This window comes from Natrix helvetica (genome assembly GCF_964273705.1).
Source record: "Natrix helvetica genome assembly, chromosome: 9".
Lineage (NCBI taxonomy): Eukaryota > Metazoa > Chordata > Lepidosauria > Squamata > Natricidae > Natrix > Natrix helvetica.
Genome location: NC_138560.1, coordinates 2800184 through 2827988, shown reverse-complemented (window position 1 = coordinate 2827988; position 27805 = coordinate 2800184). Strand labels below are relative to the sequence as shown.

General features: G+C 46.5%; 1 protein-coding gene across 4 annotated transcripts in view; it reads right to left on the bottom strand.

Annotated features, from left to right (window-relative positions):
• Window positions 1-13253: 13253 nt before the first annotated feature.
• The window catches only part of MEIS3 (Meis homeobox 3), a 37891-nt gene continuing 23339 nt past the window's right edge, over window positions 13254-27805 (bottom strand). Inside the window, exons 7-13 of one of the 4 annotated variants that reach the window (XM_081961600.1) lie at window positions 24765-24876; window positions 22492-22637; window positions 19365-19441; window positions 18048-18106; window positions 16510-16596; window positions 15301-15383; window positions 13254-14085 (exon numbers count right to left, since the gene is read on the bottom strand). In XM_081961600.1, the coding sequence (XP_081817726.1) occupies window positions 15334-15383; window positions 16510-16596; window positions 18048-18106; window positions 19365-19441; window positions 22492-22637; window positions 24765-24876 (531 nt within the window). In that variant the 3' untranslated portion in view covers window positions 13254-14085; window positions 15301-15333. The remainder of the gene's footprint in view (window positions 14086-15300; window positions 15384-16509; window positions 16597-18047; window positions 18107-19364; window positions 19442-22491; window positions 22638-24764; window positions 24877-27805) is intronic. The other 3 variants (XM_081961599.1, XM_081961602.1, XM_081961601.1) reach the window with 3 other exon arrangements.

Below are 27805 nucleotides of genomic sequence, written 5' to 3'. Positions count from 1 at the left end.
ACTTTGGATCAATCCCCAGGTGCTGGTGGAGTTTTAGTCCCCTTTTGGGCAAGAAAGTTGGCTGGGTGACTTTGGACCAATCCAGAACGAGAAAGGGAAGGCTAAAAGGTGGACGGCTTGCAGAGTTAATGTCCCTTTGGGCCGCCTAATTCAGCCTCTCCGTAAAATGGCCAAGCGTAGAAACTAGCCTGCTTTCACTCTTCTGTCTCGAATGCTTGCTTGTTGTTGTTGTTGTTGTTGTTTTTTTAAAAATGGGGAGTGGGTGTACTGAGAAAAGCCATGGATGCCCCCCCACATTTGCACCGGACAGAGAAGAGCTGCCCCACTGAATTCACCTAGAATTCTTAGCAAAATGACCCTCGTGCCAGTCGTTCTCTTGCGCATTCCCTATGCTCTCTTGACCGTCGGCAGGTGAAGCCGATGTTGGCTTGTCTCCAACTAACCAGCATTCCTCTCCCCTTTTCATTTTCCAACCACTTTCCAAACAAGGCCGTACGACGTGGGTTTGGGGGTTGTTGTTTTTTTAAAGAATCCAGTGGGCAATATTTATTTTCCCCTTCCCAAAGTCCCACCCGCTTTTTTCTTCTCAACGCAAATTCCGGGAACGATATTCTAGAGCGGCAAGCAAGCTGAGGGTAGAGGGAAGGTCTTCGGAAATGTGGAACAGCAAGGGAGGAAATACCGTTTGTCTGAAATGGGATAGGTGGGGAACCTCTGGCACCAGAGCCCTCTCAGCATGCATGCCGTATCCTGCTGCTCTTCACGGGCGCTGGAGTGCCAGAAAATGGCCTGAAAACAGCCAAAAAACTGCCCAAAAATCAGATCATTTTGAGGGCTTTTGGGGCCATCTGCAGGTTATTTTCAAGCCTTTTTGGGGTGATTTTTAGGCCATTTGGGGGCACTTTTCAGGCCATTTTCAGGCTGTTTTCAGGGTGTTTTCGGGCCGAAAATGGTCTTGGAAACAGCCAAAAAACTAGCATGAAAATGATCCCCAAAACGGCCTGAAAATGGCCCCAAAATGGCCAAAAACAGGTATGTGCACACCAGCCAGTTAGTCTTTCCTTTCCGGTGCTCTGTTGTGTGCACAGTTTCGGCACTCAGTGCCAAAAAGGTTTGCCATCACTGGGATAGGTGTTTCCTGCCTGAGCAGGGGGGAGGTGGTTGGACTAGAAGACCTCCAAGGTCCCTTCCAACTCTGTTCTTCCGTTAAAGGGATGGGAATCCAGGCAGTATTTTTAAGACCTTATTCCGTTGGACAGAAAAGACCTTATTATGAATGAAACTTTGTAGAGTTTTTGGTTTAGCATCCCCAGGGACAAAAAAAAAAAAAAAAAAAGAAGGAAAAAAAACCCTTTTACAGTTCTTTCTTTCTTTCTTTTCTAATTTTCTGGCTCTTTCTAACGTTTTTTCATTTTTTTAAAAACAAAATTGGTTTCTGCATTATGTGTGTGTGTGGGTGTACAGATTGCCATAAACCGTTGCATTCTCTTGCCTTTTGTTCTGCAAACAACTAAAAGAGTTTTTTTTTTTGAAAAAAAAACAAGTATGTTGCTTTTAAAAAGCTTGCATGAATCTCCTCCAGGGAAAAAAAAACAAACCCCAAAAAGCTTTATGAATACAATTAATTTTAGAAGGAAGAACCGAACAGACGAGGTGTGAAACAAATGCGATGGTGTTCAAGATAAATTTCTGATTTTCTTTTCTTTTTTCTTTTCAATTAGTGCCTCTGTGGATAAAATTCTCTGGCATTTTCCGGTAGTCCTCAACTTACGATAATTGGGACCAGAATTTTCATTGTTAGGCGACGTGGTTGTTCAGTGAATCATGTTCGATTTTGCGATCTTTTTTTTGCCATGGTTCTTAAATGAATGTCTACGGCCGTTAAGCTTCTTCCATTAACTTTCTTGTTGCACGCCAGCTGGCACCAGTGGCGATCACATCATCCAAGGACAGTGCAACAGTCGTAAGTCCATTCCAGTTGCCAAGTGGCCGAATCGTTTGCTCATGGGACCGTAGGGAAGGGAAGTTGTAAGTCGCTTTTTTTCAATGCCGTTGTAATGTTGTGACCTGTCGCTAAATGAATGGTTGTAAGTCGAGGACTCCCTGTGTACGTACATTAGCTCCTATGCATCGGAGCGTATGCAACGCGATGGGAACTTCAGAATATAACATTATGCACACTTCAAAATGGTTTAAAATATAGTTTTGGGATAGAGCACCGAGGTGAGGCCTAATGACAATTTTTTCCCGATGGACTCAATGGAACTGAAAAATAAACTTCAGCACCATGTTTTTTGCCTTGATGTTCCTTTGGCCTTTTTTCCCCCCTAGGCTGTTGCATCAGAGAGATTTCGAAGGAAATTTAAAAAAAAATACAGTGAAATTTCCATAATAAGAGGGTTTACACAAGTGCTGACAATTTTATGAAAGCCAGCAACAATGTTCCCTACTATACTAAACCAGTATTTTTCAAACTTGGGGACTTTAAGGTGGGTGGACTTCGACTCCCAGAATTCCAAGCTAGCTGGGGGATTCTGGGAGTTGAAGTCCACCCATGTTAAGGTCCCCAGGTTTGAGAAACACTAGCCTGAATAAATTTGCCATGAAGAAAAAAAAAAAAAGGCATGAGTAGTCAAAATGAAAGAACATAGTCCATGACTTAAAAGTAATAATTTTCAGCATAAAAGTGAGGCAGAAGGATCGCTAGGTGGCAGTATAAGCTCAGGTGTTTGAGGAATCGAAGCTCTGCGAATGCCGGTGCATACACGTACAATACACACACCTTAGAGATACAACTGAGAACAAGGGGGGGGAAACTGAAAAACTCTGGAAAGTGTTGCTCAGGCATTATTGTTTTTCCATAATAAATTGGAAAATAAATTTAACTATATTTTTATTTATCTATCACATCTCTCCCTCTGTCACACATATGCATGTCTTCCTATCTATCATCCATCTATCATCTATCTACCCATCCATTCATCTCCCATATCTATCTATCTATCTATCTATCTATCTATCTATCTATCTATCTATCTATCTATCTATCTATCTATCTATCTATCTATCTATCTATCTATCATCTATCTATCTATCTATCATCTATCTATCTATCTATCATCTATCTATCTATCTATCTATCTATCTATCATCTATCTATCTATCTATCTATCTATCTATCTATCATCTCTCTCCTCTATCTATCATCTATCTATCATCTATCTATCTATCTATCTATCTATCTATCTATCTATCTATCTATCATCTCTCTCCTCTATCTATCATCTCTCTCCTCTATCTATCATCTGTCTGTCTATCTATCTATCTATCTATCTATCTATCTATCTATCTATCTATCTAGCTAGCTAGCTAGCTAGCTAGCTAGCTAGCTAGCTATCCATCCATCCATCCATCCATCTATCCGTCCATCCACCTCTATCATTTCTCTCTCTATCATATCTCTCCCCCCCCCTCCCTGTTAAATTTATGGTCCTCTAGCTTCTATTTTGTTCTCCACCAACCATGTCCATCAGCCAGGGTCATTCAGACTTTGGCAGATGGAGTCCAAGAACATCTAAAGAGGTGAAGGAAAAGTTGGAAATGGACGGCCTTCTGTCTTGTTGTTTTCAAAACACGACGTTCTCAGCAGCTTCAGACTAAAGTAGAAACTGTTTCTGAATTGTCAATCACACGTCAGGTATACTATCTGCTTCATGTCAATTTTCCCCAGGTGAAGGTTAGGATACTCTTCAAGGGAAGCCCAGAGTAGAGCACTTCTCAGTAATCTAAACATGGCTCATGATGGCCAAGTTCTCCTTCCCCAAGAAGGGATTAGAGATGATGTGCATTGCCAAGTTCAACAATCTCCCATCAGGCACCCACATCTCTTATCCATCAAAGAGTGTTCCATCAAGATACGGTAGATGAAGAAGATGCTCAAGAAGGACCCCAGAAGAACATGCGTGAAGAATTTGATTGTTGGGTGGTCAATGGTGGATTTCTTGAACTTCTGAGAATCTGGGCAGATGGAGCTCATCCAATAAAAAGGTGTTGAAAATGCATCTGCCCCGAAAGGTATCTACAAGTGGGGTAAAAAAAAAAGGCCAGGTTTGTGGAGAGGGGTGTCACAACCATCCATGGCTGAAGGGTTGAAGCTTTGATCAATGGGTATGGCCATCTTCCTAACTTTGTGGAGCCCCAGCCTTGGAGAGCCCCCTTACAATCTAACATCATTCTTGAGTCTGTCTAGTGAGGGATGAGGAACAATGGCCTCTTTATGGCCTGTGGACTTCAACTCCCAGAATTCTTGAGCCAACATGGTTGGCTCAAGAATTCTGGCAGTTGAAGTCCACAGGTCCAAAAGGTGCCCTGGTTGGCCATTGGTGATGCCGAGAAATGGGAGGAAGAGCTGTAATTCAAAGCAACAGATCAGATAAAAGAAACATGAGTCCGGGGAAAGAAAGGCAATGTGAAGAAGCGACTCGGCCAGGACCTTCCCTATTTTCACGAAGATAAAGGGTGAGGGGGAGCACATTCAGACATGCAGGATTCTGTTGCTATCACTTTACAACCAAGGCCAAATATTGCCCTGCATAACTTAGATTCCTTGTTTGGCCTGGCCTGGAATGACGGACAGCAATCTGGGTTTAGGACCGTTCCTTCTTTCTTGAGCTGTTCCTCAACCGGCAGGTGAAAAAGCTCACCCAAACGTTGACTGGGTGTGCAAGGGTGGGCTGCCTGTTTCTCCCCCACCCCACCCCCAGGACAACACCCCCTCCCCAAGCTGAATTCCCCCTCCCCCCCAGCTACCCTCCAACCTCTGGGTTTGCCTTCTGCCTGCTCCGGGGGTCGCCTCTTGCTTTGTGTCCCATTGTCTCCCCTGGATTTGTTCTGCCGAGGGGCTCCCCCCGCCAGCTCCGATACCCCCAGCCTTCCTCGGCTCGGCGCTATTGTTCCCCTCCTGACAGGTGTATAATTGGATGATTAATGACCCTTCATTAGCCTGCAATTGAACCAAAGAGGGCCACAAGCCTTGCGTTTTCAGCCGCCTTCCCGGAGACCCAGGGAGGGCTTGGCAGGAGGAGGCCAGAGTGCCCTTTGCCCATCTGTTTCCAGCATTTTTTAATGTTTATTTTTTTAATTTTCATACCAATAACCACGTATATACCATTACATCATAACCAACACTATTTTGTATTATTCAATCTTATATCAATCCCTCTTACCATTTGCTCTTCTGCTTCCCTTATGCCATATTTATACCCTATCCATCACTTTCTTGCCTCTTCTCCCTCTCTCCTCCTCCCTACCTCCTTTCTTCCCTCTATTGTCTTTCTCTTCTCTACTTTCCCTTCCTCTCTCCTAACCCCTCTCTCCTACTCTTCCCCCCCCCACCCCTCTCTCCTAACCCCTCTCTTCCTCCTCTTGTCTCCCTTCTCTCTTCCACTCTCTTCATCTCGCTTGCATGGATGGCATATTTCAGTGTCTGAGCAGGCTCCATTTAATGTTAGAATAGAATAGAACAACAAGAGTTGGAAGGGACCTTGGAGGTCTTTTAATCCAACCCCTTGTCCAGGCAGGAAACCCTACACCACTTCAAACAAATGGTTATCCAACATCTTCTTAAAGACTTCCAGTGTTGGGGCATTCATAACTTCTGGAGGCAACTTCTGTTCCACTGATTCATTGTTCTGTCAGGAAATTTCTCCTCAGTTCTAGGTTGCTTCTCTCCTTGATTAGTTTCCACCCATTGCTTCTTGTTCTGCCCTCAGGTGCCTTGGAGAATAGCTTGACTCCCTCTTCTTTGTGGCAACCCCTGAGATATTGGAACACTGCTATCATGTCTCCCCTAGTCCTTCTTTCTATAAAACTAGACATACCCAGTTCCTGCAACTGTTCCTCATATGTTTTAGTCTCCAGTCCCCTAATCCTCTTTGTTGATGGTGTTAGTAGTTTCATTTCAATAAATATCTTTCATATTAATAATTTTAATATATATCCTACTTTAAATAAAAATAAAGTAGACATATATAGCAATTGCATTTTAGTCCCCCCCGCCAAAAAAAAGTTTATTTTGGGGGCAAAGTGTGGGTCTGGTGACAGTTTCCAGCTTTTCTCATAATAATTTTGTATAGTTATACATCAATCCATGCCCCAAGTTTTATAATCTCAGTTTTTTTCATCAAAATATATTTCAAGCTCCCCCTCCATTTTTTCCCCATATCATTACTTAGCTTACATTTAACTATCTTCCCTAGTCAGCAGGCTATGAGCTTTAAGATGGGTGGATTTTGACTCCCAGAATTCCCCCAAAAGCATGCTAGCAAACTTTTAAGATATGTGGGCTTCAACTCCCAGAATTCCCTGCTCAACAGGCTATGAGATTTAAAATGGATGGACTTCAACTCCCAGAATTTCCCAGCTATCATGCTAGTGAACTTTAAGACAGGTGGACTTCAACTCCCAGAATTCCCTGGTCAGCAGGCTATGACCCTTAAGATGGGTGGACTTCAACTCCCAAAATCCCCCAGAAAGCATGCTCGTGAACTTTCAGGCATGTGGGTTTCAACTCCCAGAATTCCCCAGCCACCAAGCTTGGATTTGCCAGGAATAGCTATCCTTCCTCTTCACCCAGCCCCTAAGTACGTGTAGCTGCCATCTTGACTTTTTTGACCTTCCCTGCCTGTCGGTCACCGCTGCAGAAGTCCGAAAAGGGAGTTTCTTTAGGAAGAACCCAACAAGAGACAAATTAGAATTTCTCAGCTTTTACACTTTGGAAAAATGCAAAGTTCGACCACGGAGGGTGGGAAGTGTTCCATGAACCGAAGTTAGCCAGGAATCATGCATGGACCCCCCCCCCACCTCCCCAAAACACACACAAAACACACACACACTTTTGATTCTGTCGCTGCAAGGAGAGCAGAGGTTAAAGAGCTCCGATTGCCGATTTGGGAAGAGAGAAGGATGGGTGGGTTTAAAGACCTATGGAGTTTCCAGGCCCTGTTTTGGGTACCGTCAGGGGAGGGGGCTGTAACCCAAGACCCTGCTTTGCTTACGCTTCTTAATCAGAGTTGTAAATATTGTCAGAAAGCGCTCTTGATTTTTAAGCAAAGCAAAACGGCCGGTGGGCCACTCCTGTTTATGCCAGTTTCATTGTTTATACAGCAGCCTTCGTTCATCTGGTGCTTTATGGCCCATGCACGTCATAAAGGGAGATGATGAGCAGGCTTCCTAGGTGGGGAGAATGCAAGAAATTCAATTAGGTCTCCCCCCCTCCCCAAACTCCCGTAAGGTTGCTCCTGACAGCCCCTTCGAAGCCGACCTGGTGCCACAGCAGATGCTCCCAAACTATGCACGATCCGATCGGACTGTCTACAGGCCAGCCGACTTCTCCCTTGACTCAGGCTCATGGGGAGGGGAGTTCCGCAGGTGCGAAGCAGCAGTTTCACTTCTAGCCTCTATGTAGGATGAGCGAAAGGGGGACGGACGGACAGGAAAGCTCAGGATTTCTCCAACTCACAGATATATCGGATGGGGTGGATTGTGGAAATTGAGAGGTTCAAACCCAGAGTGTCTCCACCTTGGGAACTGTAAAGACAGGTGGACTTCAACTCCCAGAATTCCCCAGCCAGCATCCCAGTGGACGGTAAGACAAGTGGACTTCAACTCCCAGAATTCCACTATCAGCATGCTGGTGGCTGATCAGACATGTGGACTTCAACTCCCAGAATTCCCCTGCCAGCTTGCTAGTGCACTTTAAGATGTGCGGGAATGCTGGCTGGGGAATTCTGGGAGTTGAAGTCCACACGTCTCAAAGTTGCCAGAGAAACACTGCCCTAGGGAGCCATGTTGCTTCCCCCCCCCTCCATCCAGTTTTGCCTTTGATAACATTCTTTCATCCGTTCTCCACAACCAAAGAAGGAAACACCCCCCTCCCTTCACTGCAACCTCACATGAGTATTTCTTAAAAACCAGCAGCTTGGAAAACATGCATGCAAACCAGCTTTCTCTCTCCCCCCCCCCCCCCCTTTCCCTCCTTTCTCCCTCTTCTTGCCTCCCCCGGGATTGCTGGCTTGACTGGTGAGCGTAGCTGAGTGATAAATGACTTTATTATGATTCCTCGTTGCCCCCCCCTCCCTACGCCTTCCTCTTTTCTCTTCTGGAGAGCCAGGGTCTTCGACACCTAATTCTACCTCTCTGGCATGGCCCATCCATCATTTCTCCCCCTGCCCCCTCTGCGCCCTCCCACCCCCACCCCCCACGCACAAATGCACGCAGGCACAACACCGACAACAGGGGCTGCTGGTATGAATCAGGCTGACGACAAGGGGATGCAGTGGCCCTGTAAATTAGGAGGCCTGAATCAGGAACCTGGAATGGTTGTGTTGCCGTCAGTCCCTGGACAAGGGAGAGCAGGGCAAGGGAAGAGAGGGGGGGAAGGGACATGGGCCAGGTGCTGGCGGGCAGAGGCCCGTGGGAGAGGTGATGGGGGCCAGGAAGGTTGGCAGGGAAAAGAGAAGGAGAAGGAAAAAGAGAAGGAGAAGGAGAAAGGGGGAAAGGGAAGGAAATGAGGGAAACTAAGGAAAGGAAAGGAAAAAAGGAAGGAAGGAAGGAAGGAAGGAAGAAGAAGAGAAGAGAAGAACGGAGAAGGGGAAGGAAAAAAGGAAAAGAAAGGAAAATAAAAATTAAAAAGGACGGATGGAAGGAAGGGAAAAAAAGGAAAGGAAAGAGAAGGAAGGGGAAGGAAAGGAAAGGAGAAAGGAAAGATAAAAAGGAAGGAAGGAAAAGAGAAGAGAAGAACAGAGAAGGGGAAGCGGAAAGGGAAGGAAAAAAGGAAAGGAAAAGAAAGGAGAATAAAAAAAGGAAGAATGGAAGGAAGAAAAAGAAAAGGGAAAGAATGGAAGGGAAGGGGAAGGAAAGGAAAGCAGAGAAAGGAAAAAGGAAAGAAGGAAAAGAAAAGGAGGGAAGGGAAAGAGGAAGGAAAGAATTAAAGGGAAGGAAAGCAAAAAAAGGAAGGAAGGAAAACAAAAAGACGGAATGGAAAGGAAGAAGAAAAGGAAAGGGGTTTGAACCACAAATAACTAGTTGTAAGTCGAGGACCACTGGAAATAAACTTGGCATCCTCCAGCCGAGATCTCTACCGTGGATGTATGGAATCGTTTTTAAAAAAATAATGTTTCGAAAGCTCGCCCACTAACCGCCTGTCATGGCAACCAAATTTGTGGGATGGTGTCGTGTTTTGGTTCCTCTTTAATTCACTGCTGCTTTGCTCAGCGCATCTTATCGGGGCAACAGCCAAGACATAATAAAGAACGGTTGCTGGCATTAGGGATGTCTTGTTTAGAGGAAAGAAGGACCAGGGGAGACAGGATAGCGGCCTTCCAACATCTCAGGGGCTGCCCCAAAGAAGAGGGAGTCAAGCTGTTCTCCAAGGCACCTGAGGGCAGAACAAGAAGCAATGGGTGGAAACTAATCAAGGAGAGAAGCAACCTAGAACTAAGGAGGAATTTCCTGACAGTGAGAACAATTGACCAGTGGAACAGCTTGCCACCAGAAATTGTGGGTGCTCCATTACTGGAGGTTTTTAAGAAGAGGTTGGATAACCGTTTGTCTGAAATGGTAGAGGGCAGTAATGGGAACCTTTTCAGCAGCCAATGCCCACTGCAACGGAGTACCAGAAATCCAAAGACCAGCTGGCCGGCATGCCCTCCAAACAATCTGAAAACAGCCTGAAAACAAAGTCCGAAAAAAGGCCTGGTTTGGGGGCTGTTTTTGGCCTCTTTGGGGGCGTTTTCCAGTGCTCTGAAAAGATCAACTGGATGGAAGATGGAAACCAGGGGAGCAGCTGTTGATGGCGCTTGTGCCCACGGAGACAGCTGTGCCTGCCACCTCTGTCACGCGTGCCGTAGGTTTGCCATCATAGGTTTGCCAGGTATAGGGTTTTCTACTAAGAAGAGAGGGTTAAACTAGAAGACCCCCAAGGTCCCTTCCAACTCTGTTATTCTGGTATATGGTTGGGGAAGTGGGCATGGCCAACTCTTACCAAAAGGGAAACTTGACCAAAGTCAAGTTTCTTGATCTGTCTTTTGAATTAAAAGAATGCTTTAAAAAAAAAGTCACAAGAGGTAGCAGACCTCTGGAGAGAAAGCTGTTTTTCCTCCTTTTTCAAAAAAAAGGTGCAGTATCCCCCCTCCCCAAGGGGGTTATTTTGCCTTTTTTTTCCCAGGGTTCTTGCCATGCCACCTGCTTTGTCACATTTATCATTATTTTTATGAATAACCCTAACCCTAATACTCTTTTCTCCACCAATTTTCCCAACAATAACCCTGTGAGGTGGGGTTGGGTTGTGCTCACAGGGATTGACTGGCCCAACTGACTCTCATGCCTAAGGCAGAACTAGAACTCCCAGGTTCCTAGTGATTGGCAAAAGGCATCCAGATGGTTTTCGTGCCCAAGATAGGAGTATAATTCAGAATCTCCTGGGGATTGGCCCAAAGTTACTTAGCTGGCTTTCATGGCTAAAGCAGGACTTGAGCTCCCTGTCACCTGGTGATTGGCTCTAAGTCACCTAGCTGGCTTTCATGGCTAAAGCAGGACTTGAGCTCCCTGTCACCTGGTGATTGGCTCTAAGTCACCTAGCTGGCTTTCATGGCTAAAGCAGGACTTGAGCTCCCTGTCACCTGGTGATTGGCTCTAAGTCACCTAGCTGGCTTTCATGGCTAAAGCAGGACTTGAGCTCTCTGTCATCTGGTGATTGGTCCAAAGTCACTCAGCCCACCTTTCATAGCAAAGACGGGACTAGAATTCCCAATCGCCTAGGAATTGGCAAAAGACACCCAGCTGGTTTTCATGCCCAAAATGGAACTCAGAGTCTCCTAGTGATTGGCCCAAAATAACCTAGATGGCTTTAATGGCTAAGGCAGGACTAGAACTCCCAGTCTCCTAGGAATTGGTTCAAAGTCACCTGGGCAACCCTAACCCTAACACAGGATTAGAACTTCCTGTCTCCTAAGGATTGGCCCGAAATACCCAGCCAGTTTTCATGTCAAGAAATCCTATCTTAGCATGTAATGTTGGGTTAGCTTTTAGAATTGAAGAGTTTTGTGTGAACCTAAGTTGGGATTTCCAAGTTATTTGGGGCTGAATAGACCCCATTATGAGTTGAGGCGATTAGGAAGCTGAAGTATTTCTTTTCAATGTTTGCTTGTAGACATGATGTTGTTAATTTAATTTGTTATTTTACATCTCCCGTCATTCTAAAGATGTATTTCTCAACCTTGGGAACTTTTAGGATCTGTGTTGTGGTGCGCCAGCAGTCCGCGGAGCTGGCAGCAGAGTCGGACAGTGAGGAGGTTGGGGAGGAAGATGGGTCAGTCCTGGAGTCTGGGGAAGCTCGGACGAGGGCTGTGCGTTGGAGGCAGGGAGGGGGCCCAGGGCCACCTGGGAGTTATGCGCTGCCTCCAGAGTCTCCAGAGTCTGACAGCGAGGCAGAGGAACAGGGAGAGCTGTTCCCAGTGTGTGCATGCGCAGAGCTGCCAGAAGGCAAGAACAATTAAGAAAACAGGGTCGACTTGGGAGTAAGGCTTGGAGATGATTGACCCCTCCCATAAGACATAAAAGAGGAGCAAACGGAGGTGAGCCTTTGCAGGAAGCAGTTAGTTCATCAGGTCGGTTCAAGCTCTGAGAAGTTCCGTTAAGACTCTGTGCTAAGTTTGGCCTTGCAAAACTAATTTGGCAATTAGGTCTCTGGTAGCGTTTCAAGGGAGATAAAGGTGGCTGCCTATCAACGTTCCCCTGAAAGACTGTGGCAACTCGAGCAGACATCTGTCGGAATCTTCACAGACTGTTGGGGAAGCCTTGTGGGCTGTGAATGACCATAATTCACAGCCGTCTAAATAAAAGAACGTTTGGGGGACTAAGATTGTGGTTTATGCTTTCTCGGGAAGCCTAGGTAAGAACAAGGTGTGGATCTCAACTCCCAGAATTCCCCAGCCAGTGCAAGACTGTCGTAAGCATTTCCACAGAAGCAAATGTTCTAACATCGCATTGAATAAGAACCAGTACTGTAAGTGGGGGAAATCGCAAGCACATTTCTCTCCGTGGTGCTAAGCCCACAAAATCCACGATGGGCTTTGAGACCTAGACGAAACAGTGCCACAGAGAAGGAGGGAGTGGATTTCTTCTCCAAAGTTCTCAAGAACCTTGAGTGGAAGCTTTTAAGAGTAAGAGAGATTCCGACTGGAAATAAGGAGGACTTTCCTTTCTGTGAGAAGTATGAAGCCGTCGTTTGTCTGGGATAATCTGGGGTGGTTTGAAGAATACCTGCCTTGGGGAGGGGGTGGAAGTAGGACCTCCCAAACCCCCTCCAATCTCATGATTTGATGAGTGCGTAACATTGGCTTTTTGATCTCTCTTGTCTGGGTAGACCCTCTGGTGACTGGATCACCTCCAGGAACCGGGAATGGACATCCTGTGCCAACCAAACATTGTTGGTCACAGTTTCTAGGATCTCCATCCAACCAAACCATAGATAACACTTGTGTCAGGCCTGCAGTCATATTCCTTTTAGGATCTGTGGCCTGCCACACTCTCATTATTTTACTATGCTGTTTCATTAGTGGGGTAATTGGGAGGGGGAATAGTAAGGAGTAGAATTGTAAAATGTGTTGTTGTCAAAATAAAACATTCCTTTCTAGAAGCCCAAGGTCATCCTTTGTCTCTGCACCTGGATGGGTGGAACTGTCAGTGTGGTAGTGGAAGATTGGACCATGTGATGGACTTGTGGGTGTGGGGACAAGATCATGAACCCAGGAAGCTTTCAGATTCGGATTAATATCAGAGTTCCAAATATCATCCAAAATTAAATCCGAGTCCAAGGCAAAGCATTGCTCTAAGTTCCAATTTATGAAGAGAGACATGTTGGCACACCTGCGGAAAACCCGAATCTGAAAGCTTCCACCCAAAGAACCCACTGTTGTGTGTGTGTGTGTTCCCACGAGTCATCCTCTATTTTATGGAGAACAATAAGTGAATAAAATGTTCCTAAAAATCTTACATTAAGTAAGCATTGGAAACCCCACCAAACAGGGGTGGGTGGGAGAAACATACCAGGTTGAGAGAGGGAGAGAAAAGGGGGAGAGGGAGAGGGAGGGAGAGAGAAAGCAAGAAAGAAATCTCTTCCACCCTTCAAAATAACACAAAAGAAAAGTGTGTCATTTAATTTACTTCCCCTTTCTGATCATCCACATGAATAATTAAATTATAGGAAGGAAGGAAGGAAGGAAGGAAGGAAGGAAGGAAGGAAGGAAGGAAGGAAAGAAGGAAAGAAGGAAAGAAGGAAAGAAGGAAAGAAGGAAAGAAGGAAGGACAGAAATGAAGAAAAAAACAACCCCAAACACAACCTTTGGGAATTTTTGTCTTGTTTGAAAAGATGAATGGGCATGGCCAATGTGGCCAACAGCAATCTCCCAGGTGGAGGGAAGAGAGGGGCGTACAGACTCATGTATATTTTCTGTGGGGGGGGGGAGGAGGGAGAGAGAGGGGGGGGAGGGAGAAAGAGAGAAAGAGAGAGACCAACAACTTAACAATTAACCCCTTTGCTTCTCCCCCTGCCCCTTAGTTCTCTTCCGGAGTTGACCAGTGCTGTCCATCTGTCCATTCTTCTTATGTTGGGAGGACTTGCTTGTCACACTCCACCATCTGGTGCCTAAACCTTGGCCATTTTGGAACCCTTGAAGTCGGAGGGACGTGTAGCCGGGAGACTTCCTCCTTCGGGAAACGGAGTAAAGGAAAGAGGGAGGTGTAGAAGGAAAAGCATGGGCTACGTGGTCCATGCACGTTGTCTCCTGGAGGAGAGGGCGGTGTGGCAGTGCAGAGAGCTGATGTGTGCCGTGGGGAGGAAGGACATTCTTGTCAAGTGCAGGGGAAGTCCAAGGAGAGGGCACGCCAGATCCAGATGCTCCATGAATCCTGTGCAGGTAAACCAGGAAATGTCTTCTCCAAGGTCACCAAGCCTAGAACTGGAGTCCTGCAAGAACCACAGAAGAAGAAAGAGGAGGAGGCCATGAAGTTCTTCTGGAATGTTTCCTGGTTGGGGTAGAAGAGATTTCCTTGCTTGGTTGGTGGTAAAATAGGCCTGGGGGTTGTTCCCTGCCTCGTGTCCCCTGGAGAGCTTTCTGCTACCTTGGTGGCCTTGTTGGAGAGTAGGACGTCCACTCTAGAGCAATGCTACCCAAAGTTGGGAACGTTAAGAAGTGCGGACTTCAACTCCCAGAATTCCTGGAGTTGAAGTCCACACTTCTTAAAGTTCTCAAGGTTGAGAAATTGTGGGAAGTGGGAAGACAATTGTGGGACAAAGCTTCTTTGGTTGACCGAGAAGAACAAACCCTAAATTGAAGCAATTTTTCTGACTCAAATCCTTCTTTGGATTTGAGCAACACACTCAATGATAAACTTCCCAACTTCTCAAATTGCCATGACACAGCCATGGGAGATGTCACCTCCAGCTTAGGACCTGCAGCAGCTAATTGAGACGATCAAATATATTAAGCAGATACAGCCCTTGTGAAGTTGGCATGAGGAATCTGTCACCTTGGGTGCGGAATGGCAATCTGGGCATGATGAAGGGGGGAAAGTAGGGGAAAATGGTTGCCAGAAGCTATGATGGGACTTCTGGCGTGGATCTCCTCTTCTGCCTGAAGGGGCTAGTCCTCATGGGCCAATCTGTCCCACCAGGAGGCATAATTTTTCAATCATTTCATACTCAACCTCAAGAGGAGCCTAGGACCTTTTCCTCCAACACCACAGCCAACTCACCACGGCCAACTCACCATGATCAACACGCCATGGCCAACTCACTATGGCCAACTCACCATGGCCAACTTGCCATGGCCAACTCGCCCTGGTCAACACACCATGGCCAACTCACCATGGCCAACTTGCCATGGCCAACTCACCATGGCCAACACACCATGGCCAACTCACCATGACCAACTTGCCATGGCCAACTCACCATGGTCAAAGAACCATGGTCAACTCGCCACAGTCAACTCCCCATACGACAACTCTCTGAGGGACAAAAGTTACCCTAATATCAAAGAAATGGTGGAGGAGACCCATTAAAGAAAGGCTACAAAAGGAAGGGACGAAATGAGAGTGACGAAAATGAAAAACGTTTTAAATTTATTTTAAAGAATAAAATTGAACTGTTAAGTTGTCCCTCGGCGAGTTGGCCATGGCGAGTTGGCCCATTCCTCCTGCTGCTGCTCTTTTAGAAGAGACTGGGGTCTCCGTGATACTCACTTCCCCTCTGATGTCAACAGAGAGTTCAGACTTTCACATATAGTGCCACTGGCCCTCCATACCCATCGTCATTCCCATTGGTCCTAGAGGAAGAGGAGGAAACAGAAGATTAAACCCTTCCTATGGATGATGACTCCTGTACCTGTTGTGGCCCTCCAGCAGAGCCGGCATCAGAGTCAGACAGTGAGGAGGTTGGGGAGGAGCATGGGCCAGTCCTGGAGGCTGGGGAAGGCTCAGACAAGAGCTCTGCTTTGGACACACTGGGAACAGGCTCCAGCTGTTCGTCTGCCTCACTGATGTCTGATTCCGAAGGCAGCTGATAACTGGCATACGGCCCTGGCCCCCTCTCTGCCTCCGACACAGAGCCCTCATCAGAGCCTTCCCCAGACTCCAGGACTGGCCCATCTTCCTCCCCAACCTCCTCACTGTCTGAATCTGCTGCCAGCTCCACTGGCCATTGGCAGGCCACAACACTCACAAATGGACTAAGTTCAACCTTTTTGGAATTCCACTGACTCTTATCCGGTGCCAATTTAGTGTTGAACGTTAGTTGACTGCATTCTTGTGTATAGGGCTGAGCAGCAAATCTTCTTAACTGCAACTTAAGTATGGTCCTGGTTCTTCCTACCGGACAAGTGAGACCCTCCACTGCCCCCTCTTTTCACAAAGCCCCCACACCAAGGATATTCTTTCGGGAATTCTGGAAAACTAGATGTTAGGCCTGCAGTCATATTGCTTTTAGGATCTTTGGCCTGCCACACTCTCTCTCCTTTTACTATGCTGTTTCATTAGTGGGGTAATTGGGAGTGGGAATAGTAAGGAGTAGAATTGTAGACTGTGTTGTTGTCAAAATGAAACATTCCTTTCTAGAAGCCCAAGGTCATCCTTTGTCTCCGCACCTCTGCACCTGACCGGAACTAGATGGGTGGAAATGCCAGCGTGGCAGAGGAAGATTGGACCATGGGATGGACTTGTGGGTGTGGGGCCAAGGTTTTGAACTTTCAACTGGGTGGAAAACCCAGGAAGCTTTCAGATTCGAGTTTTCCACAGTTTGTACCAACATGTCTCTCTTATTAAATTGGAGCTTTGAGGAAAGCTCTGCCTTGGACTCTGATTTAATTCTGGGTGATATTTGGAATGCTGACACTAGATTGGGCTACCCAGGATAACTTTCTCCCTTTGTCGAAGAGCCGTACAATTCTGACTCACCTGGGGGATGAATTGTCATGCGCTGTTGCCCATCCATAACATAGCCTCCCATTTGCTGCCCGTCAGGACTATACGGCGTACCTTGACCTGCTCGGAAGAGAGAAACATTACAGAGGAAAGAGAATAGGTAGATACATCCCCTACTCTTAAGGGTATCCGATTTCTGCAGGCATTTAAAACAGAAGGCAGCTTTGGATGGTTGGGGCATGGGGGGAGGCCATCCAACGGCCTCCTGTTTGGAACCTGTTCCCCAAATCAGCCAGTTTGTCCTGGTGGTTAAGGCACCAGGCTAGAAACCAGGTGTCAGCGAGTTCTAGTCCCACTTTAGGCATGAAAAGTTGGCTGGGTGACTTTGGGCCAATCACTAAGAGACTGGGAGTTCTAGTCCCACCTCAGGTGTGAAAGCCAGCTGGATGAACCTGGGCCAATCACAAGGAGACAGGGAGTTCTAGTCCAGTGGTGGGATTCAATTTTTTTTACTACCGGTTCTGTGGGTGTGGCTTGGTGGGCTTGGTATGGCTTAGTGGGCATGGCAGCAGAAGGTTACTGCAAAATCCCCATTATTTCCCAATCAGCTGGGACTCAGGAGGCAGGGAATAGATGTGGGCGGGGCCAGCCAGAGGTGGTACTTGCTGGTTCTCCGAACTACTCAAAATTTCCACTACCAGTTCTCTAGAACTGGTCAGAACCGGCTGAATACCACTTCTGTTCTAGTCCCTCCTCAGCATGACAGCCGGCTGGGTGATTTTGGGCCAATCACCAGGAGACTGGGAATTCTGGTCCCACCTTAGGCATGAAAGCTGGCTGCATGACTTTCAGCCAATCACCAGGAGACTGAGAGTTCTAGTCCCTCCTTAGGCACGAAAGCTGGTTGGGTGACTTTGGGCCAATCACCAGGAGACTGGGAATTCTGGTCCCGCCTTAGGCATGAAAGCTGGCTGCATGACTTTCAGCCAATCACCAGGAGACTGAGAGTTCTAGTCCCTCCTTAGGCACGAAAGCTGGTTGGGTGACTTTGGGCCAATCACCAGGAGACTGGGAATTCTGGTCCCGCCTTAGGCATGAAAGCTGGCTGCATGACTTTCAGCCAATCACCAGGAGACTGAGAGTTCTAGTCCCTCCTTAGGCATGAAAGCTGGCTGGGTGACTTTGGGCCAATCACCAGGAGACAGAGAGTTCTAGTCCCGCCTTAGGCATGAAAGCTGGCTGCATGACTTTCAGCCAATCACCAGGAGACTGGGAATTCTGGTCCCGCCTTAGGCATGAAAGCCAACTGGGTAACTTTGGGCCAGTACTTCTCTCAGTCCAACCTGCTTCACAGGGTTGTTGTTGTAGGGTGGGGGGCAAGAAGAAGGAAAGAGTATTATTGCCATCTTGAAAGAAATAAAATTTAAAAATAAGGCATTACAACCTGCTTGGTCCCCTTTGGGCTCCTGAAAGTGGCTGGACGGTATGGAGTGGGAAAGGAGCATCCTGGGGAATCAATATATAGAGTGACCCCTTTCCGCAGATTCTTAGTAGAATGGAATCCCTCCTACCTGTGCGATTTGATTGGTCGATCATAGGTTGAACTATGCGCCTTCGGGCGTTAATAAACCTGCAGGAGATAAAGTGACAGGATGTTCCACTAGTTAATTGTTCTCAATGTTGAAAGCTGTGTGTATACCCACACCCTAACATATAAATGCATGTAAATATTAATCCTTGTCCATCTTGAACGTGTAGCAGAGAGAGGAATAGAATAGAAAAGAAAAGAATAGAAAAGAATTGAATAGAAGACAAGAAAAGAGAATAGAATAGAATAGAACAGAATAGAACAGAATAGAATAGAATATAGAATAGAATAGAATAGAATAGAATAGAATAGAATAGAATAGGAAAGGAAAGGAAAGGAAAGGAAAGGAAAGGAAAGAAAAAAGGAAAGAACAGAATAGAATAGAAAACAAAAGAAAAAAAGAAATGAAACGAAAATAATAGAATAGAACAGAATAGAGAATAGAATAGAACAGAACAGAATAGAATATAGAATAGAATACAGAATAGAACAGAGCAGAACAGAACAGAATAGAAAAGAAAAGAAAAGAAAGAAGGAAATAGAATAAATAGAATAGAATAGAATCTAGGATAGGACAGGACAGAATAGAATAGAATAGAACAACAGAGTTGGAAGAGACTTGGAGGTCTTCTAGTCCAACCCCCTGCTTAGGCAGGAAACCCTACACCACTTCAGACAAAAGGTTATCCAACAACTTCTTAAAAACCTCCAGTGTTGGAGCATTCACAACTTCTGGTGGCAATTTGTTCCACTGATCAGTTGTTCTCACTGTCAGGAAATTTCTCCTTAGTTCTAGGTTGCTTCTCTCCTTGATTAGTGTCCACCCATTGCTTCTTGTTCTACAGTCAGGAAGCTTGAGAGTTCACAAGGTTGATGCTGTTTGGAACCAAACTGTGACTGAACCTGGATTTTCTGCTTTGGGTACCACAAAGCCCCCTCCCACAAGGGGAACAGGTAGTGAAGAGGATGTTTAGCGTCCCAGACAATCCTATGGACGGACCCTGCTCAAGCATCGCTTCTCTGCCATGTCCTGGATAGAACATTAATCTTTTCTGCTGTCCTCACCACTCTCTGCAACCTTGAGCAACTTGGAGATGTGTGGACTTCGACTCCCAGAATTCCCCAGTCATCATGTTCCCAGAATTCCCCAGCCACCTATACTTTCAACAGGTCTTGCTGAGTGGGGCAACAGGGAGGATCTCCTCCCAAGGGAATTTTACAACTGGTTGGGGCAGATGAGACGCAGATTCAGCCGAAGGAAGATTTCCTATTTCTTGTCTTCTCACTTTCTAATCCTTACCAGTTATTGACTTGCAGAATTGTCAGTCCCGTGTCCTGGGCTAACTGTTTCTTCTGTTCTTCCGAGGGATAAGGATGCTGCACAGAGAGAAGAGAGAAGAGAAGGTGTTCTCCGAAACATTGAGCCAACTGTGTTTGCTCCCTGGTTTCAGAACCGAAGGCAAAAAAGTTGTGCTTTCAAACACCAATGTTTATATTATTATGACTTTTTTTTAAGCTGCAGCAAAATAATAATAATAATAATAATAATAATAATAACAACAACAACAACAACAACAACAACAACAACAATAATAATAATAATAATAATAATAATAATAATAATAATAATAATAATTCCTTCCCTCTTCCTTCATTCTGTATTGCTTGCCTTGTCTCCGAAGGAATGTGGGATATCATGTATGGGGAAGACACAACAGCCCTGCAGAGAGGCGTGTCCTGGAAAGGGAATGATGGGCCCCCAACTCTTTCAGTTTTTGTGCAGGGGAAAAAGAGAAAGGGAGGGGAGGAGAGAAACAGACGGAGGAGAATAGAGAGAGAGAGAGGAAGCGGAGGAGGAAGAGAAAGAAGAAGAAGAAGAAGAAAGAGAAAGAGAAACTGGAGGAGGAGAAAGAAACAGAGAGAAAGAGAAAGAGAGAGGAAGAAGAGAAGGAGAAAGGGAAAAGAGAAGGAAGAAAGAGAAAAAGGAGCAGGAAGAGGAGGAGAAAGAGGAAAAAGAAATAAATAAATTAAAAGAGGAAGAAGAGAAGGAGGAGAAAGGGAAACAAAGAGAGAGGAAGAGAGAAAGAAGAGGAGGAGAAAGAAGAAGAAAGAGGAAGGAGGAGGAAGAAGAAAGAGAAAAAGGAGCAGGAAGAGGAGAAAGAGGAGAAAGAAAGAGAGAGAGAGAGAAAAGAGGAGGAGGAGAAGGAGGAAGAGGAGGAGGAAGAAGACTAAGAGGGGGAGCAGGAGAAGGAGAAGGGAAATGACATCTTACTCCTTGATTGGAGGTGGACCCCATCCTGGCTTCCTCTCCTTCCCTCCCCGCCCATCCTTTCAGTTGCCAGCTCAGATGATGGATGAGCCAGTCTGGGCTCAGAGGTCACAGCCAGACCTCTCCATCTGACAACCAGGTGATGGATGAGCAACGGTCCTCCCAGACTTCAGAGGTCACCAGGAGTGGGGCACCAGCCGGGGGACAAATTCCAAGTCTTGGATCATTACCCCCTCGGGTTTTTGACACCTTGGCCTTCATTTCCCCTCAAGTTTCCAATCCAGCTGGGGCTTCCACTTGGAAACGGGGTTGTCCACCAATGGGGACATTGTCTCCCTCAACTACTGTCCATATTTGGTCTGCTGCAAACATCGAGACTGCCACTCTAGATAGGAAGATAGAACAGGGCTCCAGAGGGTCAACGTCATTGCCCAGAGGATCCTGGGTTGTCCTCTCCCCTCTTTGGAAGAGCTTTACAGCTCCCGTTGCCTTAAGGATCCATTTCATCCTGGGCACCCTTTTTTTTTTTGAACTATTACCACCTGGCAGACGGTACAGGGCAATAAAAGCAAGGACAAAGAGGCTGAAAAACAAGCTTCTATCCCAGGGCAGTAACTACATTGAATTCTACTGTATAGTGCAATATTAATACAATTTTTTTAAATTCAATTGTATAGAATGTGAAGGTTGTGGGCTTTTGTTTTATTTTTTATGTATAATGTACACTGAAGATGGCATTTCATTTCGTCCTACGAGATGCAATGACAATAAAGTAAACAAACAAACAAAAACTAGAAATGCAACATCCATTGCTCTTATCCATTTTAGCCATGGTGAATTTTCTCCCTAAAGGAAGCTGGTTAATTTAAGAGTTCAGAGTTCATCCTGCCCTGTTCGGATGCTGGCACTCCCGGGGAAGGAAGACCAGCTGCCTGAATGATTTGGGGCTGCGGGGTTGATGGCTGATGGGCTCGGCTACTGCAGGGACGGAGAGAGCAGCTTTCTGTCAGCCCAGCGTCCTTTCGCTCTTGGCTGAACGACTTGCTCACCTCCATCTATGTCACAACTGTTTAGGGTGAGGGAGGGGGTGGGCTCCTATCAGCCAGAGAGTAACCGAGATTGGAGGAGGCCAAATTGAGGAGAAAGATGGCTGGCCGGCGGAATATACTGTGGATGTGGGTAGGTAGGTAGGTAGAAAGATTAGATGAGAGATAGACGGTAGGTAGGTAGGTAGGTAGGTAGGTAGAAGAGAAAGAGATAGATAGATAGATAGATAGATAGATAGATAGATAGATAGATAGATAGATAGATAGATAGATGATAGATAGATGATAGATAGATGATAGATAGATAGATAGATAGATAGATAGATAGATAGATAGGTAGATGATAGATAGATAGATAGATAGATAGATAGATAGATAGATAGACAGACACAGAGATAGATAGATAGATAGATAGATAGATAGATAGATAGATAGATAGATAGATGATAGATAGATAGATAGATAGACAGAGAGAGAGAGAGAGAGAGAGAGAGAGAGAGAGAGAGAGAGAGATAGATGTATAGATAGATAGATATGGGCAGACAGGCAGGCAGGGCATCCATCATTCTGTTCCCCCCCAGCCCCCTCCGTCCAGAGCGCAGGGCAATGAAGGAGGGTTTTGAATCTCAGCCTAGGAAGGTTGCATGCACTCATGGCCAATCGTGACCTGGATGACTGAGAATCTCCATAGAGATTTGGTCAATAAACAAACGGGGCGTAAGTCGAGGACTGCCTGCCACATACCGATCATCATTCAAAGAAAACGGCAGGGCAAAGCCTCCTCCCCTCCCTTACCCGTTGCTGCCTCCTTCCCCAGCCTCCCCCTCCCCTCCCTGCCAAGGCTGTCCAGGGTAATTGGCCAGAATTGATTACTCTTCACCAGCCTCTAATAGCTTTATAGCTCCTTCAATTAGCCGCTAATTGGCCAGCGCTCATTAACTTTCCTTTGTTTAACTAACCAGGGAGAGGCTCTATCTAATTGCCTGGCAGACAGGAAGCGGTTGGGCGGTGGGCATTAGCCTGGATGCCCACCAAGGGCCTTCTGGGTTGCAACACCCGCCCGCCCGCCTACAACCTGGACTTCAGACCCCAAGCGCTATTTGAGTTCTTACCGACAAATGTTGAAAAAGCCACGCGCGCATAATATTTGTGGCCACCTTGGGGAAAATGCCACGTTTCTTGTTTCTCTTCTTGTCCCGATCCAGCTCATCATCTTCTCCTGTGCTAGGGGAGGCCACGCTGTTATCCAGGCAATCACCTGCGAGGGGTGGAGGGAAGGGAAGGAAAGAGGAGGAGGTGGAAATAGAAGAGGGAAGGGGAGGAGAAGAGGGAAACGAAGGAGAGAAAATTAAGAGAAAGAGGGGAATGGGGTGGGGTGGGGAGGAGAAGAGAAAGAGAGAAAAGAAAAAGTGGAGAGAAGAGGAAAGGAAGAAAATGGGAAGAAAATTAAAGAGGAGGAGTGGAAAGAAGGGAAGAAGAGAGAAAGGGAAAAATGGAGAGAAGAAAAGAAGAAGGAAGAAGTGGGAAGAAGAGAAAAGGAAGAGAAGGGGAAGAGAAGAGAAGAGGAAGGGAGAGAGGGAGGAAAAAGTGAAGAGGAGAGAAAAGGAAGAGAAGGGAATAAAAGAGGAAAGAAGAGAAGAAGAGAAAGGGAGAAATGGAGAGAAGAGAAGAAAAAGGGAGAAAGGAAAAAGGAGAGAGGAGAGAAAAGGAAGAGAAGGGGAAGAGAAGGGAAGGGAATAAGAGAGGAAAGAAGAGAAGAAGAGGAAGAGAAGAAGAAAGGAAGAGAATGAAGAAGAGAAGGGGAAGAGAAGAGAAGGGAAGAGGGAGAGGAAGAGGAAGAGGAAGAGGAAGAGGAAGAGGAAGAGAAGAGAAGAGAAGAGAAGAGAAGAGCTTTAGCTAGATGTCCAAAGCCAAGGAAACAGCAAAATTCAGATCTAGGACAGTGGGGTCCTCTTGAAACAGGATGAGGCCCTCCAGCTGGGCTGGCACTTGACAGTTGATGTGACCCAGTACATCTGGAATTGGGGTGGGGGGTGCCCATTGAAAGCTATATTAATGGCAAGTGTTGAAACTGCACCAAGTGTGATCACGGACAGAAGAGGCAGAGCCCTCTAGAGGCCAGCCAGAGGTTCTGTGCTCCTTACAGGAGAGCAATAAACCAACATCCTTTTCAATAACAAACTAGATTTGTCTTCCCTTTTTTTGTCCCTGCGGGGCCAACAATCTTAGAAGCTTGAAATTCAACAACCTGTATAAGGGATGGTTTCTATTCCTTTCCCTTGCTGACTTTTTTTTTTTTTAATCGTTCAAACTGGGTCATCGCCACACTCCAAAAAAAGAGAAAATGGCATGTGTGGTTGTAACGTCTGCTGCGTAACAAACACTTTTCTTGTCTTACCTAACAAGTCCCAAGTCCAAGTTTTTCTTCCTTCTGACAATTCCAACCCCCTCAAACAGCTGCTTCGCTCTTATATCCTCTGGCTAAAAAAGTCCTTAAAAGCCATGCCTGGAGGGGATGTAAATTATGCATCCCACAGTCCTCCTCATCAGCCCCTATATGAGTACTGACCCAACCCTGCTTCTTTCTAACACACCCCGCCCCCCCAAGAAGTTGTGCAAAGTCACACAACTGGAGCGGGCATGTAAGAGAATCAGAAAAATGGCACAACTCTTCATCAGAACATCCTTAGCCACTTTGGGAGGCATGGACTTCAATTCCCAGAATTCCCTAGCCGTTAGCCACTGTAAGAGGTATGGATTCAACTCCCAGAATTTTCCTACTGGCTAAAGCAGAGGTCTTCAAACTTGGCAACTTTAAAGAATTGAGGACTTCAACTCCCAGAATTCTACAGCTGTAGAATTCTGGGAGTTGAAGTCCACAAGTCTTAAAGTTGCCAAGTTTGAAGATCTCTGGGTTAAAGCTTATCCTGACCCACCCTTCGAAACATTGTATAAAATGTCCCCTTCTCCTACCGTCATCCTCCTCCTCTTTTAATGACTCTATAATCCCTTGTGTGGTGGAGTCTGGGGGCAACTGAATGGAGCTGAGTGTTTACTGGCCGGATGCCCTTCCCTGTTGCCGATGAGGAGTTTGCCCCCCCCCCAGCAGATATATTCTCAGTGTGCCCAGAGAGAGAAATATCTGCCTCTATCAAACTCACAGCCTGTTGATTGTGAGGCGAGAGCTCGACCTCTAGGCCACCACACCATTCCCTTTCTCCTGACGTCTTTCCCTGAAAATAAGACCCGGTCTTATAATTTTTGGGGGAGGGGCTTCCGAAAGAGCCATTAGGTCTTATTTTTGGTGAAACACAGTATGTCCATTTTGCGCTCTTCAGTTCCTCCCGTAGTGAAAATGTAAGCCTTCCACCGCCTCCTTCTGCACCTTGGTCACTGCAGTTGTCTCCACTTTGGGAGGCAATCCCACCACTGGAGGGTCCCGGCGTCCCTGAGGGCGTTGACCCCGTCTCATCGTGGTCTCGGATCCAGGAGTTGCTCTGCACACAAAGAGAATGGTGTGCTGTCAGGGTTCCAAATAGCATCCAAAATTAAACCAGAATCCAAGGCAAAGTATCGCTCAAAGTTCCAATTGATGAAGAGAGCCATGTTGGCGCATCTGGGAAAAGCCGAATCTGAAAGCTTCCCTGTTTTCCCCACCCAGTTGAAAGTTCAAGATCCTGCCCCCACACCCACTGGTCCATCCCATGGTCCAGTCTCCCACTGCCATGCTGGAAGTTCCACCCATCCAGTTCCTGTCAGGTGGAGAGGTGGAGAGACAAAGGATGACCTTGGCTTTCTAGAAAGAATTTTGTTATGGCTACCTATCATCTAACTCCGTACAATCCCTCCTCCCATTTTCCCACCATAGAAAAGGCATAGCAGAATATTAGAAAGTCTGGCAGGCCAAAGATCCAACAGAAAAGATGGCTGCAGGCCTGACAGGTGAATCATTCACAGAGACTAAACCCTCGGGTTCAAGTCATCCAATTTGGGTGTCCCCCCCCCCAATATTAAAAAAAACTCCAGATGTTGAGACTCCAGAACAGGGGACGGCAACTTTAAACACTCAAAGAGCCACAAAGGTCCTAACCGGAAGCCCCCCCCCCCATTCAATTCTGGAACCGACCGGAAGTCCCTATTTTTCTACTTGCATTTTTTACCTGCTTTCGAACGGCTAGGTTGGCAGAAGCTGGGCAAGTAACAGGAGCTCACTCGGTTACGCGGCACTCGGGATTCGAACCGGCGAACTGCCGACCTTTCTGATCGACAAGCTCAGCGTCTTAGCCATTGAGCCACCGCATCTATTCATTTGAGTAGTCCTACCCGATTCCTGCACCCATTCTTCATCGGGGAGGCTACAACTACAGCCTCACCTGATGAATCTCTGCCTATCACCAAGCAGTGGAAAGTGCAGGAAAACTTCTCTGATTTTGTGGGGCCGCTCCCACCCTCCTTCTCTCCTAGCCCCCCCCTCCTTGCCCTCTCCCCCACCTCTTTCAAGAGGGCTGCTGCAGCTTTCACGGGATTCCCCCCTCCCCGCCACACTCCCCCCCACAGGTCATTATCTTGGGGCCCCCTCCTCATTTCAACCCATTGAACCAAGTTCAAAGGGGTACAAGCGGGGGGGGGCTCTGTGGGTTGCTCTGGGAAGGAACCAACAGCTACCGAAGGGGCTCGGGTTGCAGCCCACCCCCCACCCCTGGCCAGGAGGGGGGGTGGGGGAGAGCTTGCCCCTAGCCCCGTTGCCCTGCCTGATTAACCCACCGCCCGCTGATCACAGGAGTCCTGCAAAGACGGGGCAGGGAGGTTCAAGGGGTTAAGAGGAAGGGGATTCGGCACTTGCAGCCCATAGTAAATGGGGAAAGGCGGAGGGGGGCATGGGGTGGGTGGGTCAGGGGGTCGCTGTTAGGAGCTCTGGGAAGCAAAGGGGAGCAACACTCCCAGCTAATGAAGACCAGACCCGACGGCTTCGCTCGGAGCGCCTTGATCAGTGCCTGCACAATTGAGACCCTCCCCCCTGCAAGATCCCATCGCCCCTTAAAAAGGGACAGTGCTCCCGGACCCCCGCAGCAAGAGGGGCTTTTGAGGTGGAAGGATTTTTTTCCCCAATTTTATTAACAAACATGTAAGATACACACACACACACACACACAGAAAACTTAGACGTACAACACATTTACACAATGCAATAACAGGAGCTTCCTGTTCTTTCTAATAGCAATTATCAATCGATACCGCTCACCTTATATTATTTCCCCTTCTATTGTATTTCATTTGGATTTCACCATTCTTAACTCTCTTATTTTACTCATAACTATTATTTTTGAGTTTTGTTATATTCCTTCATTGATTCTTGTTTCTTTCCTCCATCCACCTATACCATTTATCCCATATCTGATAGAATTCTGATTCTTCTTTTCCCTGAATTTCTTTAGTTAATTTGTCCATTTCAGCACAGTCCATAACCTTCCTTATTATTTCATCTTTGCTTGGAGTTAGTTTGTTTTTCCATTTCTGGGCAAAGGCAATCCTTGCCGCCGTAATTATATGTAGTATTAAATACTGGATTTCTTTTTCATATTTTGCAGACATTATTCCTAATAAAAAAATTTCAGGTTTCCATTCTATTTTAACCCCCGTTATTGCCTCCAGCCAATTTTTGATCTTTTTCCAAACATTTTTAGCCTCCTCATAGGTCCACCATAAGGGGGTTTTAAGGGAGTGGGATTCACACGGTTGGGATCTCAAACAGTTTTTTTTGTTGAAGTCCACAAGTCTTAAAGTTCCCAAGTTTGGACACCCCTGGTTTACTGGTATTTCTGCCTTTATTGCTTTTACAAATAATGCAGAGAACATATCCAACATACCTTCCTCCCTCCTATTCTCCCCACAGCAGCAATCCCGTGAGGTGGGTTGGGCTGGCCCAAAGTCACCCATCTGGTATTCATGCCTCAGCGGGGAGGACTAGAACTTCCAGTCTCCTAGTCATTGGTCCAAAGTCACCCAGCCAGATTGTATGCCTAAAGCCGGACTAGAATTCACCACCTCCTGGTGACTGGCGCAGAGTCACCCAGTTGGCTTTCGTGCCTAAGGCGGAACTAGAACTCCCAGTCTTCTGGTGATCGGCCCAAAGTCACCCAGCCAGATTGTATGCCTAAAACCGGACTAGAATTCACCACTTCCTGGTGATTGACCCAAAGTCACCCCTTTTCTTGTGACCGTTGTGAAGCGAATCACGGCCATTGGTACATTAGTCACGTGGTCGTTAAACGAATTTCCCCATTAACATTGTTTGCCAGAAGGTCACAAAAGAGGATCACGTGACCTCCCCGGGAGACGACGACCGTCATAAAGATGAGTCAGTTTGTCCAGCATTTGAATATAAACTAAGTGACCATGTGGATGCTAGAATGGTCGTAAGTGTGA